This window comes from Scomber scombrus, chromosome 1 (genome assembly GCF_963691925.1).
Source record: "Scomber scombrus chromosome 1, fScoSco1.1, whole genome shotgun sequence".
NCBI classification, from domain to species: domain Eukaryota; kingdom Metazoa; phylum Chordata; class Actinopteri; order Scombriformes; family Scombridae; genus Scomber; species Scomber scombrus.
The window spans coordinates 27,776,047-27,792,776 of NC_084970.1; the positions used below are offsets into that span (position 1 = coordinate 27,776,047).

General features: G+C 38.9%; 2 protein-coding genes across 2 annotated transcripts; one reads left to right on the plus strand and one right to left on the minus strand.

Moving 5' to 3' along the window:
* slc24a5 (solute carrier family 24 member 5) lies at nt 1-5,848 on the plus strand. The gene is made up of 9 exons (XM_062417038.1): nt 1-157; nt 505-684; nt 1,444-1,527; nt 1,825-1,928; nt 2,092-2,192; nt 2,738-3,021; nt 3,171-3,377; nt 4,566-4,667; nt 5,146-5,848. The coding sequence occupies exons 1-9, from the start codon at nt 1-3 to the stop codon at nt 5,466-5,468; spliced, it is 1,542 nt and encodes a 513-aa protein (XP_062273022.1). The 3' UTR covers nt 5,469-5,848.
* Nucleotides 5,849-6,097: 249 nt separating this feature from the next.
* myef2 (myelin expression factor 2) lies at nt 6,098-16,603 on the minus strand. The gene is made up of 17 exons (XM_062424724.1): nt 16,453-16,603; nt 14,930-15,132; nt 14,108-14,160; nt 13,118-13,125; nt 12,926-13,019; nt 12,586-12,777; nt 12,335-12,488; nt 12,194-12,243; nt 12,049-12,109; nt 10,348-10,449; nt 9,818-9,856; nt 9,605-9,700; nt 9,384-9,479; nt 9,130-9,174; nt 7,522-7,706; nt 7,084-7,135; nt 6,098-6,860 (listed from the first exon to the last, which is right to left on the minus strand). Exons 1-17 carry the CDS (start codon nt 16,560-16,562, stop codon nt 6,697-6,699), a joined length of 1,704 nt encoding a protein of 567 aa, XP_062280708.1. The 5' UTR covers nt 16,563-16,603; the 3' UTR covers nt 6,098-6,696.
* Nucleotides 16,604-16,730: the final 127 nt, after the last annotated feature.

Sequence of the window (16,730 nt, forward strand, 5' to 3'; positions counted from 1 at the left end):
ATGAACAAAGTTACAGCTCTGCAGAAAAAGAAGAGAAAAGATTTTATTCCTTACTTCCTGGGATTTGTACTATTTTTGTATTGCACGCTCCATCTTGTGTCTTTCACAGCAAAAACAGCTCAGGAAACCCACTCTACCAGGGTGCGTCGGGCTCTTGGTAAGATTTGTCTGTGATTGTGATAATCAAGTCTATGTAAAGTATCTTTAAACCCCAGTATAGTTTTATAGAATGTTAGTCTAATTTTATAACCTATTTAATGTGTAATAACCAATGTCACAGCTCATTTGTGTGCTTTTACAAACTGTGAGTAATCAATTGTGGCTCAGCGACTGTGACTGTTTGCTCCACTAATACTCATGTCTTATTGGCATGAAATTCCATGTAACTGCCATTTAAAAGTTCAGACAATGTTTGCGTAGAAGCTGCTCTTGGAACAGGCTGTTTGGTTTGGTGTTGTGAACAATGAGTACTGAACAATATGTATGTGTGTCTTGCTGTTTCAGAGAATGAAACAGAATGCGTCACATCACAGTCTTCTGAGTTTCCTGCCGGCTTCTTCACAGTGCAGGAGAGAAAGGATGGAGGGCTCATCATTTATTTTATGCTTATTTTCTACATGCTTTTGGCTGTAGCAATAGTCTGCGATGATTACTTTTTGCCATCCTTAGAACTGATCAGTGAGCGTAAGTGACATGAAATACAGGCTAGTTGATGTTTGTGTGTGTTTAAAGGGAGTGTGTGCAAGGCTCAGTGTATCATTACATTAACTATAACTGTAATTTAACTGTTGGGATAATAGGATTTAGCCTATAACTTGCATTAAAACCTTACTAGTTTTATAATAGCCTACTTGTATTTTCCATTATAACATGACTATTATAGGCTGTTTTATTAAGGCATATGTAATTCAGGTTGAAAGCTCGTTTGCAGTTTATATTGGTTTTATCTGGGGGGATTTTATGTTCTGGCAGGTTTTTGAAGTGAATATTTGTACAACCACAGGTTTACATTAGTAGAATACACTACTTTACAGATGCCGTAGACAGATGGACAGTGATAATATTGACAGATTGTGTAAATTTATAGACCATAGGTATCATTTACTTCATTGTATGTTAAATAAATACAAATTATTTGTGGGAATATAACTTTCACCAGGGTGTAGGTGGGCTGTGTTTCTATTCTTGCTGTAGATGAGGGTATGTGTAGGCTACCGCGATCAGAAGTTATAATACACACATTTAACTAATAAACTGAGCAGGGATGGATAATTAAAATACAATACAATCCCACACAAAAGACACACCGTAGACAAAGCTTTAATTATTTTCAGTTGTTAATTTTGAGGTTGTTGGATTATACAGTTTATCATCAGGTGTGTTACCTTGTACAAACTGCATATTATAATCATGTATTCTGTCTGTTTTCGGTGTCTCTCTCAGGTCTGGGACTGTCTCAGGATGTAGCAGGAGCAACATTTATGGCAGCTGGGAGTTCTGCACCTGAACTGGTGACAGCCTTTCTGGGTAATCATGCATTTGTATAATAATTACAACCACCAATGTCAATGATGACACTGGCATCATCATTACTGTCGCTGTCTCCTTACCAATCCTGATGAACTGTGACTTCAGCACCATATGGGAGTAGAAAGAGACTGTGGCCTTTGATTAGGACATCTTTCCTCTTGGCACCTTGTTTGCTCCCCAGGCCTTTGCTCATCCTTCTCATCAATGGTGCCATGTTGTCTCATTATCTGCTGTGCTGATATGTTTTTTTTTTTTTTTTGTTCGTTTGTTTTTTTAATGTGTATGGTATGACAGGTGTGTTTGTGACAAAGGGAGACATTGGGGTCAGCACCATTGTGGGATCAGCGGTTTACAACCTCTTAGGAATCTGCGCTGCATGTGGAATCTTGGCTCCTATGGTACATTCTGACACATACACACATATTCAGACAAAGATTACACCCATACCAATCACGTGTACATACAATAAAAGAAGCAACTTTACTGGGTCAGAGCGGAAGAATCTCTGTTTGCATTGTGTTTTATATGCTGTAAACCATTTATTTTTGTTCTCTTCATTAGGCAGGACGTCTCACCTGTTGGCCTCTGTTCAGGGACTGCCTGGCATATGGCATTAGTGTTACAGCTGTTATTGCCATAATATCTGATAGCAAGGTGTACTGGTGAGTGGGGGCTGTGACTGAGTAAGACCTATCCATAAAAGTGGTTGTTTATTGGTGTTTACTGTATCTTGTCACTATGAACAAAATAGCATAAAAATAGATCACAGGTAAAGTACTTAGTGGTACAACGCTGTGACTCACCAACGTTTATTACTTACAGTACAGTACAGTGCAATAAATGTCCCTTTTTACCATATCACATCACAACACAACAAAATGTTTATGACATGTTTGTACCAGAATAACTCAACTTTGGTGATTGCACAATGAGACAAACAAGGAGCGTTGTCTTATTAAGATAGAATTTTATGAAAGCTAAACTAGATATTGTTTGCTTTAAAGTAAAGAGATCAAATTGAACTATAATAAAATGCACAACAATGTTGGCTAACAACACCAAAAAAAAGGGTTTGAAAAAAAAAAAGAGAAATTGTTTTTTGTCTGAAATCCACAGAACTATCACCTGAACATAGGTTTTTAAAAATCACCTTGTTAGACATGTAACACTCGTCACAGTCATTTATACATGTATGTCTTGTTTACAGGTATGATGCTGCCAGTCTGTTGCTGGTCTATGGCGTCTACATTGTGGTTCTGTGCTTTGACCTTCGCATCAGTGAGTTTGTCATGAGGAAGATGAGTCCTTGCTGCACCTGTCTGGGCAAAAGGCCCAGGGAGAAGGCGGAGACGCAGCCACTGATGGGCTGGAATGACGAAACAAATCTACGAGTCCACAGTCGCTCCAGAACAGACAGCGGCATCTTCCAAGATGACTCTGGATACTCTCAGCTCTCTCTCAGCCTGCATGGTCTCAATGAGATTCCTGAAGGTAAGATGCATCTTGCAGTGACTATACACTCAGTTATGCAGCATTTTCAACATGTGTCCAGCTGTTGACATGCTTGCTTGACATTTATAACCCCCCCTGATGATATGATAGTACCATACTCATAAACTGTTTGTCTGCCTGCACCCCAGAGCATAAAAGTGTGTTTTCCGTGCCGGAGAGCGACTTTAAAAGGATCCTCTGGGTTTTGTCTCTACCCATCATCCTTCTGCTTTTCCTGACCATCCCCGACTGCAGGAGAAGGTTCTGGAAGAAGTGGTTCGTGATGACCTTCATCATGTCAGCTGTCTGGATCTCAGGTTTCACATACCTGCTGGTGTGGATGGTCACTGTTGTTGGTAAGCATTTTTTAGCTATGTATTCGTGATGAGCTCTATGTATTTCCTTCTGTCTTAAAGGTGGTCAGCAGGTGTAAGTCACTCACTGTGTTATGGAGCGTTCGTGGATCACAAGTGTTTCAAACTTGTGAGAAAAAATGTAGGATTTGCAGAGTAGAATCACATGTTGGTCTGCTGGCTAATTCCTGAGATGCCATTGTCCTGGAAAGTTAAGACGGGGGTTATTGTAGCTCCAATGGGCCATGTGCCTACCCAGCCGCAGAAGGATTACAGGCTGCTTCACCCCTAAGGAAATACAGTCATGTGAGCCGTGGTGTATACAGAACTACCCACAGGCACGGCTCCAAGAAAAGCTTCACCCCCCATCTACAACTGAGATGTAAAACTGACCTAAGATCAGGATAAAAGGGCAGCTTCATCATGTGACAGTGGCAGGTCTACTGAAGTATAATGAGATTATTATTCTGCAGTCGTAACAAAGACTCAGATGGAGGGCGAGTTTAGTCTTATGAAAGAGCAGGCGGGAGACTGAGCAGATAGTGCAAACATACAGTATGTGATTGAAAAGGTTTCCCTGTGGCTCTGTTCTGCTCAGTGACATCATACTGCGTGACTCAGGGGTCTCATGAAAGTCTACAGGGAGGATGGGGATTCATTTCAAGTGTTGGTTCAAAATAGTGGACTAATATTTGGGTCCAAATGGAGCTTAAGACTGAGGGTGGGGCTCTGCTGGTTGAATGTGGTCTTATGACGTATTTCTAAAATCCCGATTACAGCCCTGCCTCCAGTGATACAGTTTCCATCAATCATTTGGTTTATTTCTCAAATCACAATTGAAACATTCACACCATCTACTCACTTGTGCACTCCATAAAACCAATCTCTTATCCTTTTGAACAAACTGCAAATACACATTCATGCAAATGATTGTGTAAAATTGTCTGCTGTTTCCTGCATTATCAATTGCTTATGTCACGCTGATGAAAGTGTTTTATACTGAATGACAAGTATTTGTCATTACGATGGCACTGACATGTTCATTGATATAAATATTTACTTCTGAGAGATACATTTTGGATTTTGGAAAACAAATGTATTAACTCCATAGACACAGTAAAGATCCGCTGCTGTTCTCTTTTGGCTTGATGATGTTGGAGAAGGAATCTGACATTGGTGTTTTGTTCACAGGTGAAACACTTAACATCCCTGATACGGTGATGGGACTCACTCTGATGGCTGCTGGAACCAGTATACCTGACACCGTAGCCAGTGTGATGGTGGCCAGAGAAGGTAACATCAATATATATATATATATATATATATATATATATATATATATATATATATATATATATATATATATATATATATATATATATATATATATATATATATATATATATATATATATATATATGTTTTGGTTATAATAGTTTGAGGACCCATAACAAAAAGAATATGAAAATGTTACGTTACAATCCTTTACTTCACCACTGTTGGGAAAACTCCTTTAAGTACTTCTTTATGAGCAACGCTCCTGATAAATTCTCACAATTATATTCAAATCTGGCAACTGCCTAAAATTGTTGTTTTTAACCAGACCTTTTGGAGTATCTCTTCTAGAAAACACATTCAATTGGTAACTATTGCTATTTAAGTGATAACCATCTGCCATTGAAAATGATAGTAACAATCATAACGTTAAAACCCAAAGTCTGGATATGTGTCGAGAATTGAAACCAAATTTATAATTTTCTCTGCTTAACAGGGAAAGCTGACATGGCGATGTCCAACATCGTGGGTTCAAATGTATTCGACATGCTTTGTCTTGGACTGCCTTGGTTCATCAAGACTGCATTTGTGGACACCAACAACCCCATTGAGGTCAACAGCACCGGACTGTTATTCATTTCCGCCACACTCCTCCTTTCGATTGTCTTCCTTTTTGTTGCTGTTCATGTGAACGGGTGGAAATTGGACTGGAAGTTGGGAATTGTTTCCCTCTTCTGCTACATCCTCTTTGCCACTATGTCCATCCTGTATGAGCTGGGGATTATTGGGAATAATCCCATAAGACTGTGCAGTGACTGAGATCTGACCTTCCCGGGACCAAAGCCATATTGAGACTCTTAACAGTCCAAAAAGAACAAGAAAAATGTTAAGCCTGTAAGATCCTCAAATGGCAAGACAAGGAAGCATGATCCCACTCCATCACACTTTTAAAGATAATGTGCCACAGAAGACGTGCTGGTCACATCTCAGGAAGAGAATGATCTCTATTATTACATATTTAACAAAAGGTGCCAAAGATCTTGATACTCTTGTGTGTGCCTATCAAGCCTATGACTTGGACTGTTACAATACAATGAAGACTCATTATCCATTAAGGTTTGGCATGTCTTACTAAAGGCACGTAAACAGACAATGTGTTGTCACAAAGGTGAACAACAGACCAGAGTGAAGTAATAAAAATGTCCACTGAACTCAATCACCTTGTTCTTCCTTCTGAGCAGGCTGGTAAGAGACAACAAAGAAAAAAATAAACATAATCTTAAAAAAAAAACCCTGATAAGGTTTTATGGTCTTTACTACCTGCAAAGGAGGCAGCGGAAAAAGCCATAAAATTGAAAAAAAAAAAAAAAAACAGAAAACTTTCCACTTGTATACTCTTATCTAAAAAGTACAAATAGAATTACTTTTTTTTTTTTTTTTTTTTTTTTTTTAAATCAACTAGCAACTGCAAAGCTTAAATGGACATAACACACTTCACTGATGTGTGCTGAGATTTGTTACAATGAAGTGGCAACCCTATCCAACTAAAACAAAAACTACTACTGATCTTGGAGGTCTGGAAAATTAAATAGCTTCCTGTCATGAGACTTGAAGACCATGCCCAATAGTATTCATGTTAATTCAGTTCTCACTTTCTACCAGCTGCTGCCTTTGTGCTTAAGGCAGAATTTCACCACTCCAAGAGGCCACTATACGGCAGTGTTAAGCAATAATGTGTAATGGATCAACACCTCCGGTTTATTTTACACACTGTGACAAACAGCTTTGAGACTTTGATCCAAGGAGATTTTTTACAACCACCAGGTTTAAAAATTAAAAAGTTTATTTGTTTAAATAAACTGCCTGACAAATTAAAAAGGGCTTACAAAACAAAGATAAAAGAGCTATGTAGTATATATAAACAAAAAAAAATATGAAACTGTGGAGACATGGAGATATGAATTAATAGTGTTTTTAAAACAAAACAAAAGATCATTGGCAAGAGGGCTGAATGTGAAAGTGTGTTAGCTTGACTTCTACAAAAGATCTAGGCGTTACGATCGATGCGGACATCCACCTCTCGGCCATTGATCTTGGTTCCATTCATCATCCTACAGGCTTTTTCAGCACTCTCTGGTGAATCAAACCTCACTGTTCCACAGCCCTTTGACTTGCCATTCTCCATCTTGATCTCAGCGAACATTACTTGACCTGCAGTTAGCAAGAATAAGCAATTAATGAATTCTGAAATCACAATGTTTCACACAGTGTAGATTAATTTTAAACCTCAAATTTTGGCATCCTTGTTTTTCTACCATCCATGTGCCAACATAAGAGGAATTCTAATATTTGAAGTTTATGTTGTATGTGATCTCAGAGTTCTGCTGATGCATCAATAGTAAAAATGTAATGAATACAGAGAAAAAAGACGTACCGCAGTGACTGAACTTCTCTTTCAGCTTCTGCCATGTAAGATCGTAGGACAGCTGCAACACAGAAATTGATTTTTAAGTACAAATAATATGTACAAGTATAAATCTGAGAGAAATGAATGCATCGATAAAGCATATGGTACAAATACATCCTCATGAAGAGATGAACTGAAATGTAAAATCTTCCAACTGTAAAAACCCTACCACTCATCAGCTACTAATTTATAGCATCATTACCATTTATATGAAGGCATTACAAGCATACATTGTGCCACATCAAAACTTCAATCATTATGAAGGCATCAATGCAAATAAATGTATTTATCAATGAATGAATAATTCAGTTGGCAGGTCAGAGATTACACTAATCCTATTTAAACAGACAAATTATCTATAGCAGCAAAGTTGACACGAGAACCCAATATGAAGCTTGAACTTACATTTCGCACAAAGATCTGACAGCCTGCTTTGGACCCAGAGCCTCTGTCAGACATGCCTCCGCCCATGTTGCTCGGACCCCCACCTCCGTAGCCTCCGAAGCCACGGTTCATGTCCATTCCTGACATGCCCATACGGTCAAAGCTGGAGCCCATGCGATCCATCGACATGTTGCCCATTCCACCGCCTGCAATTAACACACAGATGCACAATATGAGTAACTTCAACAGGGTGCTATATGGAGGCTCCAGCACTGCTCACACCCCTGCACGGACTGATCAGGGTAATTTATATCAATAAGATTTTAAGACAATAGCAGTTTCCCCTGATATAAAAAGAGCCATATACTACCGACCTAATTTACACTGGTGGTGAATTGCACCGCAACAAAACATGATGCGATGGAGAGACGCAGAACTTTGAAAGTTGCACAACAGCGTCGGGGCACTGGCGTAGTTATGGCATGGAGGTTACGTAGAAGCATAAAACAGCCTTAACTGTATACACACTGTAAAACTCTCTTCATGCCAATATCGGTATTCCACCACAACAAAACATCAGGTGTCACAGAGTCCAATGTCACTGTGATACTGTTTGCACAGGAAGGGCATGCTTTGTACCAGTTTGTATTCTTAGTCATCAAATAAACTCCACAAGGCAGAGTCAACAGAAATTATGTGAATTACCTTGTGAACACATATTATTCCTTTACCACTTGTATCTTGTGTACAACTGCATGTGTCCCAAGATAATGCAGTGTTACACATAATGCCACTGCCATAATAATTACAAGAAAAGATTACTGACAGTTTTCTTCAAATATTTTAAAACTAAGAATGAAACAAATGTTCATACACATGGATGACCTGCTCTTCTGTAAAAAAAAACAAGGTTTTTGTAAACTCCAATCTACATATTTACATGGAACCAGGCTCAAATACCAATCTCAAAACATGGTATATTCACTGTGGTATAAATGTAAAAGGAAGCTTTGGAAGCAAACATGCTACCAAAGGTGTATTATGAAAACTGTCAAGTTCCGAGATGGCGCCCAATTCACTCCAATGCACACAAATTGCAAACAAAGGGCTTTTTTCCAAGTTTTCTCATTCTTGGCCTGCACAACATATAAATTCATTTTTTTCTCTATCTCTGCCTGACTGGCTGGCTGCCCAAACACCTGAATAACTCAAAAATAATACATTAAGACACTTGGTGCTTATCAGATACATACTGGATCTAATGATTCTGTGATCATTCATTTTATAAACTCAGGTCATCTGATTGAAGAGCCATCTCTCTCAAATTATTTGGCCACCCATCAACTGCTCAGAGAGTGGTGACACTTAATGACATGCCACATCAACATAGACCAATACCCATCCCGCTGTTTACATGACTGGCTGAATAATCTCTCAAGAGACTACGAAATAATCTCTCAAGAGACTACGAAATGGTAAGGACTAATACATTTCAAACCTCAATAGTGATAAAGACACCTGCCACTTGTCTAGAGATGGCCAGTGTGTATTTATAGGGGAAGACCATCTGACATTTAACTGTAATATTAGATTCAATCATAAAAACTGTGGATGGAATATCTCACGTACTTAATCCAGTCCCAATGTGCCCCATGCCTCCTCCAAAACCACCACCTGGAGAAAAAGATGCAAGTTAGGTTAGTCCATGTTACAACAATGTCACAACAGCACACACAGAAACAGAACACCTTACAAAAAGCAATCCCTAAATCTCATCAAGACTCAGCACTAACCTACAGAGAGGAACCTGCATAACATTCACTATGTCTTATGTTTATGTATGTATGCTAATTAGAATTGTTTGAAGTCAGAGTATGGCTTACCCATTGCTCCAAATGAATCACCAAATCCTCGATTCATGGGCATGTCACCGTGGCCAAAATCACGATCCATTCCTCCCATTCCCGACCGGTACATATCTCAAAAGAGGAATAAAACACAACTTTGGACTAAAATTATCAATAACACTTGAGATTTTTTTTTAAGTGCAACTTTGGAAACTGAACCTAATCTCAGCCAACTAGGAGAGAGTACACTTTCTTACCTCCCATCCTGCCAACTGGCGCCATGTCTCTCCCTCCAAAGCCTCCCATGTTGCCCATGCTATCCATGCCCCCAAAGCCTCCGCCACCGCTCATTCCTGGCAAAAGCAGTACCACATTTAATAATTTCCCTCTCCTTTCCTAAACAGAACATAGAAAAAGGTCCCACCACAGCAATAATTCACAGAAAAAAATAAAATAAAAAAAGACCTAACCTGCTCTGTTCATTCCAGCATAACCTTGAACGTCTATACCTACGGAAGAAAAGGAAGTCTTTCACACCATGCTAATGGATATATACACTGAATATAATGGCTACATATCCACACAAATATACTGCAGGTAGCCTGATTATGAAACACTGTTCAAAGGGGACATTAGGGACAAGGTCAGTTACATTCTAAACAGTGTAGAAATCCAGTGTCTCAAGTGGTAACAGGCCTACTTTTCTTATCTCTTAAACCCATATTGAAACTGCCACAGGGTCAAAAGATGAGCCTCGTAAATGGAAGACGAGAGTTAATGGCCACATGGTTCACACATCAACTGTGTGAAATGTATGAAAATGCTGGTCAGAGTTGTTGGTTCATGCTGTGTTGTGGTGCTAATGTGTTGGATCAGTTAGTGGAGATACATTTGTTTCTTTGTGAGAAATATTTGCCCTCTAAAGACAGTATGTGATGTCTGTAGCATATGTGAGCATTACATATCCTACACAATTAAAAATATCAAACAGGTAACTGACCTCCAGGCCCCATGGAGCCCACATTTCCTCCACTGTTGAGACGGTTAGCATTTATAGGCTGCCCTCCAGGTCCAAGTCCCATGCCAATGCCACCTAGACCACCTAAACACAACATACACAACAAAAAAGAAGAAGCATATATGATATGTAATTAAAATACAATCAACAATACCTAAGTTGAATACGTATGGGAGAGTTATGCATAGCTCAATCAGTATTCAGTGATGTGAATGACATTCATGACAGTAACATTGCTGTTGAGGATGTTGTACCATGAAGGCAGCCTGTTAGTGAAAAAACAAATGTGCCCAGACACATCTTTACTGCATCTGCAATGCACCAACCCTCACTGTTCGCACTGCACAGAGTCAACCAAACTTTAAAGGTTAACAGACACATTCACCCATTTATCATGTTGCTCATTTAGGGCCTGATTTACTAAAGGTCTGCGTGTGTAAAAACGTGTGCAAACTTGACATCACCCACAAAAAATGTGCAAGCTGATCTACTAACGCAGCGCACTGAGGTTTGCGTCTTTCAACTGTGCAAGATAGTACATGCTGTCCATTTAGTACGTTTGGGGCGTTTCAACCCCAGTGTGCAAAATACAGGGAGGAGAAAATGCAAATATGTTATTTAGAACGCGCATTGTGATTTACGAAACCTGAAGGTATTTTTTCTGACGCTAACTGCGTCTATAAATAATATCTTGTAAGGACAGGTATTAACCGGCTGCGCACTGCGCACAGATGACTTGTCACTGTGGAGAGGTGGAGACGGAGGCACAATGACAGAATATGCACAGGACGGAGTTTTTCCACCTGTGTTAATAATTTTGGAGTGGAATATTTTTGGTTTTACTAACAGCATTGACTTCGTCACAAATACTCTCCCATATGTCGGTTTTTCTGGTAATATTTGTTTTAGTTATAACTCAATATATTTGTTAACCTCTTCCACTAGAATCTGATCACATAACATTTTGCACTTGCAGCTTTCTGCTCGTCCAAACTCTCCATAGACACACGCAAAACCCTCATTTAAATACTGCTGTCTCCACCCTGTTGCACCTGTTTTCAATTACGCAATTATTCTTAGTAAATCACCCGCAAAACGCAAACGGGCTCGCACAATCTATTGCACCGTGCACGCAATTTAGTACCCACTAGTCTTTCATTGCAACATCCTTTTCGTAAATAAGTAAAGTAAACAGTAACATTGGTGCCTGCTACGACTCAAACTAACTGACAAGTGTTTCAATCCAAAAACTCCCACTTTTTTTTGTTGGCAAAGAACACAACAAACATACATTTTGTAAAATTACTTATGAGGGAACAAACATGCTGCAGGTTTTCCATCTATGAAAAAAGAAACTAATCAGCTGTTTAAACGAACCAGAACCGATTCATCTGAGTTTTGAGATACCCCATGTCCTATTGAACTGCAACTTCATGTACGATGTCTGCATGCCTTTATGTGTGAAGCTGCACGTATCCTGCTGGTAGTAAAAAAGTTGGAAGCTACTTCATCTTTACTGCTCCAACAAAATGCCTGCAATTTTATTATCATGAGCCATTTGTTCACAGCAGGCATCATATCCCGGACACTGACAACGTTGGTGGTATACTCTATTCACTGAGCTCATTACTATAGATGTGAATTTGATATTAACAGCTGACAGACGGATAACAGAGTACTCACGTGGTAACTGGGGTGTTTTTTCTACTTGATGGAAATCATCAGGGGGAAGAGATTTCTCATCCTGTAAAACAGCAACCAATTTAAAAACACATTTTCCCAACATCTGTACAACTTAAGCAGAGTGACGTAAAGAAAAATAACATACCATTTTAACGTGCATCTGTCTGTCAAAGAGCATCTGCCCATTGAACATGGCTGAGTCCAGAGTCAAGGAGAAAAGTCACTGTAAAGCTGTTATGCATTGCTGTTTTTTTTTGTTTCATTTCCAAATTAGTGGTAAGGATACATATGGCCTGAACAGCCTCCAGTGACTGCTCAAAAGTCACAGTCCCCATTCCGCGGCTCTTTCCATCCTTGTCCTCCTTCACATCTGCCCGTTTCACCACACCTGCCATGCCAAACACCTCTTTTAACTTCTTCCAGCCCACTTTGAAATCAAGCTGTAAAAACAAAAACAAATCATTTTAATTATCATTTAAATAATGATTAATAATCATTATCAGCTAGATTTGGGGATAGTTATCACTATGTCCTTACATTGGCCACAAACACTGTGTTTCCCAGTCGTCCAGCTTGCAGTGCATGGATGACCTCAGGTGGGATGTTGGGGTTGTTGGCAATGGAGGGTGGGATGTTCATCCCACCAGGCCCCATGTCCTGCCCACGTCCACCCTGTTGTCCTCCTCCCATGCGCTGCAGCACACGCCGGGCATGTTCTCCATCAGGGTCCTTGAATAACAAATACATTGCAGTTTACCTCTCAATTCAGATACTATGGCAAATGTCAAATTTAGATGATCGCAAGGAATCAGTCAACTAAGTTCTGCTAAACGAAAAGTCAATTATGCTGTACTCATATACCATCATTTGTCCTCACCTCCTTGATGTTTAGGGGTCTTCCATTTAGGTCATGCTTATTCATAGTTTCTATTGCCTTATTCACAAACTCTTCATCTTTGAACTCCACCACACTGTTAAATCAGAGACACAGAACACATTCAATGAGTCCATGTAAGCCTGAGATTAACAAAAGAACATTTATCTTTGAAAATGCATTTCAGTTTCTTACCCACAGCCCTAAATAAGGGTGTAATAGGAGTCCAGGTGGTACACATATCCAAAGCAGAGGGAGAAGACAAAATACAGTTAAAATCAAGACTAAGCACTTGACCAGTGTAAATTCAATGCATCTACATGCTTCTAGTATTTTCTACAGTGCATGTTGGCCATATTTTGTCCACTGGCCTGAGCCAGCAGGTTAATAGTTGTGTTCAAGTGTATTGCAAGCCAGATTGACAGGCCAATAACAAAATATTCTCAATCATTATTCAAAGCAATGTTGGATAATCTATAGTTTTTAAATAACATTAATAAGAAGAAGAATGTATCATTTATAACAATCTTTGGTACAAAAATTAGGCATTAACAGATACAGTGCATTATGTATTGTCAGTTAACATTTTAATGTTTTGAACTGGACATTAATACCAAAATAGTAAAAAATGCATTAAACGTATTTAGTACATTATTTGAGAATAAACTAGTTTTACCACAGCAATATAAAAAAATGTGTGGTACACCTATACATCTATGTTATGCATGTATTTAAAATAAAACCATGTCAATAAAAAAATACTATAGGACCTTAAAAGACTGTTTTGTTCCTTTGAAGAGAGAGCTGTGCCATATAACAGAATTGTAACATAAGATTTTGAGATGTGAGGGTCAATCAATGGACAAATCACACAATCCACATTTCCCTTTGGAAAATAGCCAAACAAACAAACTTTTACACCAATTGAAATGACAACAACAAAAGCAAAAGTGTACTCTTGAATGAGTTCATTAGGCTACTTTTCCAAAATCAACAGGACATCTCCCTTTCAAATGAATATCAATCATTAGCCATCTACAAGGCTCTAAAAACAACCTACGGTAACTCCAGTTCAGTAGCATAGTGAGACCCAAAGGATCAGAACCTAAAAGAGCACTTAGAGATTAATGAGAGCCTGCTGAGGGCATTTAAAACCTCGTGCAGCAAGTTGGCCACATCACTTACCCTTGACTTTCCTTCTGCATCCTTAAAGAGCTCCACGTATGTAACCTCACCAACTACATGAGACATACAAAGGAAAAAATACCAAAAGAACAAAGGAATTTGAGTCACCAAGTCTTCAAGTCGCCGTCGGCCTTGGCAATGCCGCTACAGATGGAGATGCCCCATTAATGATCAACAGTCAGCCCAGACCAACATCCCACCAGACAACACCATGCCTTTCTGGGCAGTGACTGAGATAACCAAAGGCCAAGGCCAGAGATAAACACAGCTACATTAAACCTGGGAAATTCAAAAGACTTCAACATTGATCAGTTGGTCAACAAATTCCATTCATAGCAGTTGAATTATTTGGCTGTCCGTTCACCTTTCAGGCCTCTAGAGACCCCCATAATTCAGAAAGTAGAACAGAATAATATCATTCATGTAATCAAAGTTCACCTTGCAACAGATGCAACAAAATCATACAACAGTCAATTCTACTACAGGTTTGAGGTTACATTTTGAAGCTGACAATGCCATAAAACAAGTGACAAAATAACTAAGTTCATCTTCCTTTTCTCACAGACATATCAGCCCAAACTAAATTAGTGCCCATCCAATAAAAAGAAAAAAAAGAAAAAAGATTAAAACTCCAATAACCTAATATCACTATGCTGTTTCCCTACTATGTGAACTAGGAACATCCAGAGAAAGGTGGGAACTAAGTGACTACTGCTAGAAGCAGGATGATCCATCTGGTAACAAAGGAAAAGAGGTCAAGAACTTCTATTCACCTAAAGACAGAAGAGGGGGAAACACCAAGCCCACCACTGAAGAAATTACCTTTCTCACGCATTAGATCTTTAATTGCCTGCCACTTCATATCATAGGGGATATTGCTGATGAACACACGGTTCCTGTGAGCACCCTTCTTTTCTCCACCATGTTTGTCTTTGTAAGGATGGTAGCGGTTTCCTCTTCTGCTTCCAGAAGACTTCTCTTTAGCATCATTTTTTTCTTTAGAAGGCTTACTTTCCTCAGCATCCCTACAAAATGCACAGAGCAGCAAGTGAGAAAAGGTTAATTCAAAGTAATGTAGTCAGTACATTACAAGAACTGTCTAAAAATGTATTAAAGAAAATAGCACTTTCCTATTGAGTGTTATATATTTCAATATTGGGGCTGTTTCAGTACACTGAGCTCTATGAATATCACATTAATGAATCCGCTTTCCTTGTGGACTTAGTCAAAACGATCATTGAGTAGCATAATAAAATATTATCACTTGTGTATGGGAGAGCTTTGGATTTCTCTCTGCAGGCAAGTAAGGAAGCTGACTGAGAAGGGGAAGTCACTTGATAAAGAAATGTGCCTTTAGTATAGTAGGAGAGTAAATTGAGTACAACATAAATGTGGTTATGACAAGCAAACACAAAAAAACTGAGTCTGATGTTGATTAAACAAACTTCTTTCATCTATACAATGACTGAAGACAGACTGCTCACCTGGACTTTTATTTTATTGTTTATTACATTGTTCATCACATGTGTTGTATTTCAGATTTATATTTTCATAGTCTCTGAGTACTATCTGTGTATGCTGCTGTTAACATAGGAATATACTTGTGTGGATTATTCAGGTATGGATATATGATGTGTCGATTATTCAGGTATAAATATTTAGTTCATTGGGTTATCATGCACTTTAATACCTAGCAATAGCTACCTGACCTTTCTATTCTATTATTTTTTAGTATTTGAGTTAGTTTATTTCTTATTGTATATAATTTAGACCATTAACATTTGTTTTTTTTTACATACTCTAGCAGCTTAGTGTTTATAATTTTTAATCTAAATACTTAAAAGCTGCCCTGCTATAAAAAAAAATTGACATCTGGTGGCGTGTAAGGGGCAAATTCAATTAGCTAACAGTATCACCATTTGAAGCCGACTTCACGTTAGTCACAATGAAACACGCACAACCGAGCTGAAATGATCTGCAACGCTGTTTATGTCAAAAGTAAATTGTTTGATTCATGTAATTAAAGGTTACCCGAGGTTAAACAGGCTTTTTTTAATATAGAATGAGGTCAACTTTAGCTATCAGATTAGCCATGTAACTCCCCCAAAGGTTGACCTATTGCACTGTGCTTCACGTTATACCTACAGTGCATTATGTACAGACTCCAGGTAAAAAGAAAATAGCACATTTCTGGCGCACAAACCAAACAGCTAACCACGCAGGTCCTTACAACATGGGTTACGAGGCTGCTTAGCTAACAATAGCTAGCATACGAGGACTCCATTTTAGCTAAGCGTGCTAACGGATGCACAAGCAGCACAGAACAAAGCCTCGTTTTCACCCACGTTTTCACGCCATTCGGTGTTTCTTCGGACGTGTCTTCGGTGTCGGACTTGACGGATGCGGTAGATTCCTCTTGCTTTGGCTCTTCGTCAAGAGTCACAACATCTGCCATGTTGAGGTTTGTTTGCCCCTGCACAACACAAGAAGCCCCTGATGATGCTACGCAGTTTGAAATGTGCAGTGGCGATTTGTGCCGCCAACGCGAGATTTGGCAGCTGTTGCTAGGCAGCCTGGGTGAATAGAATACAATAGAATAGAATAGAATAGAACAGAACGGAAA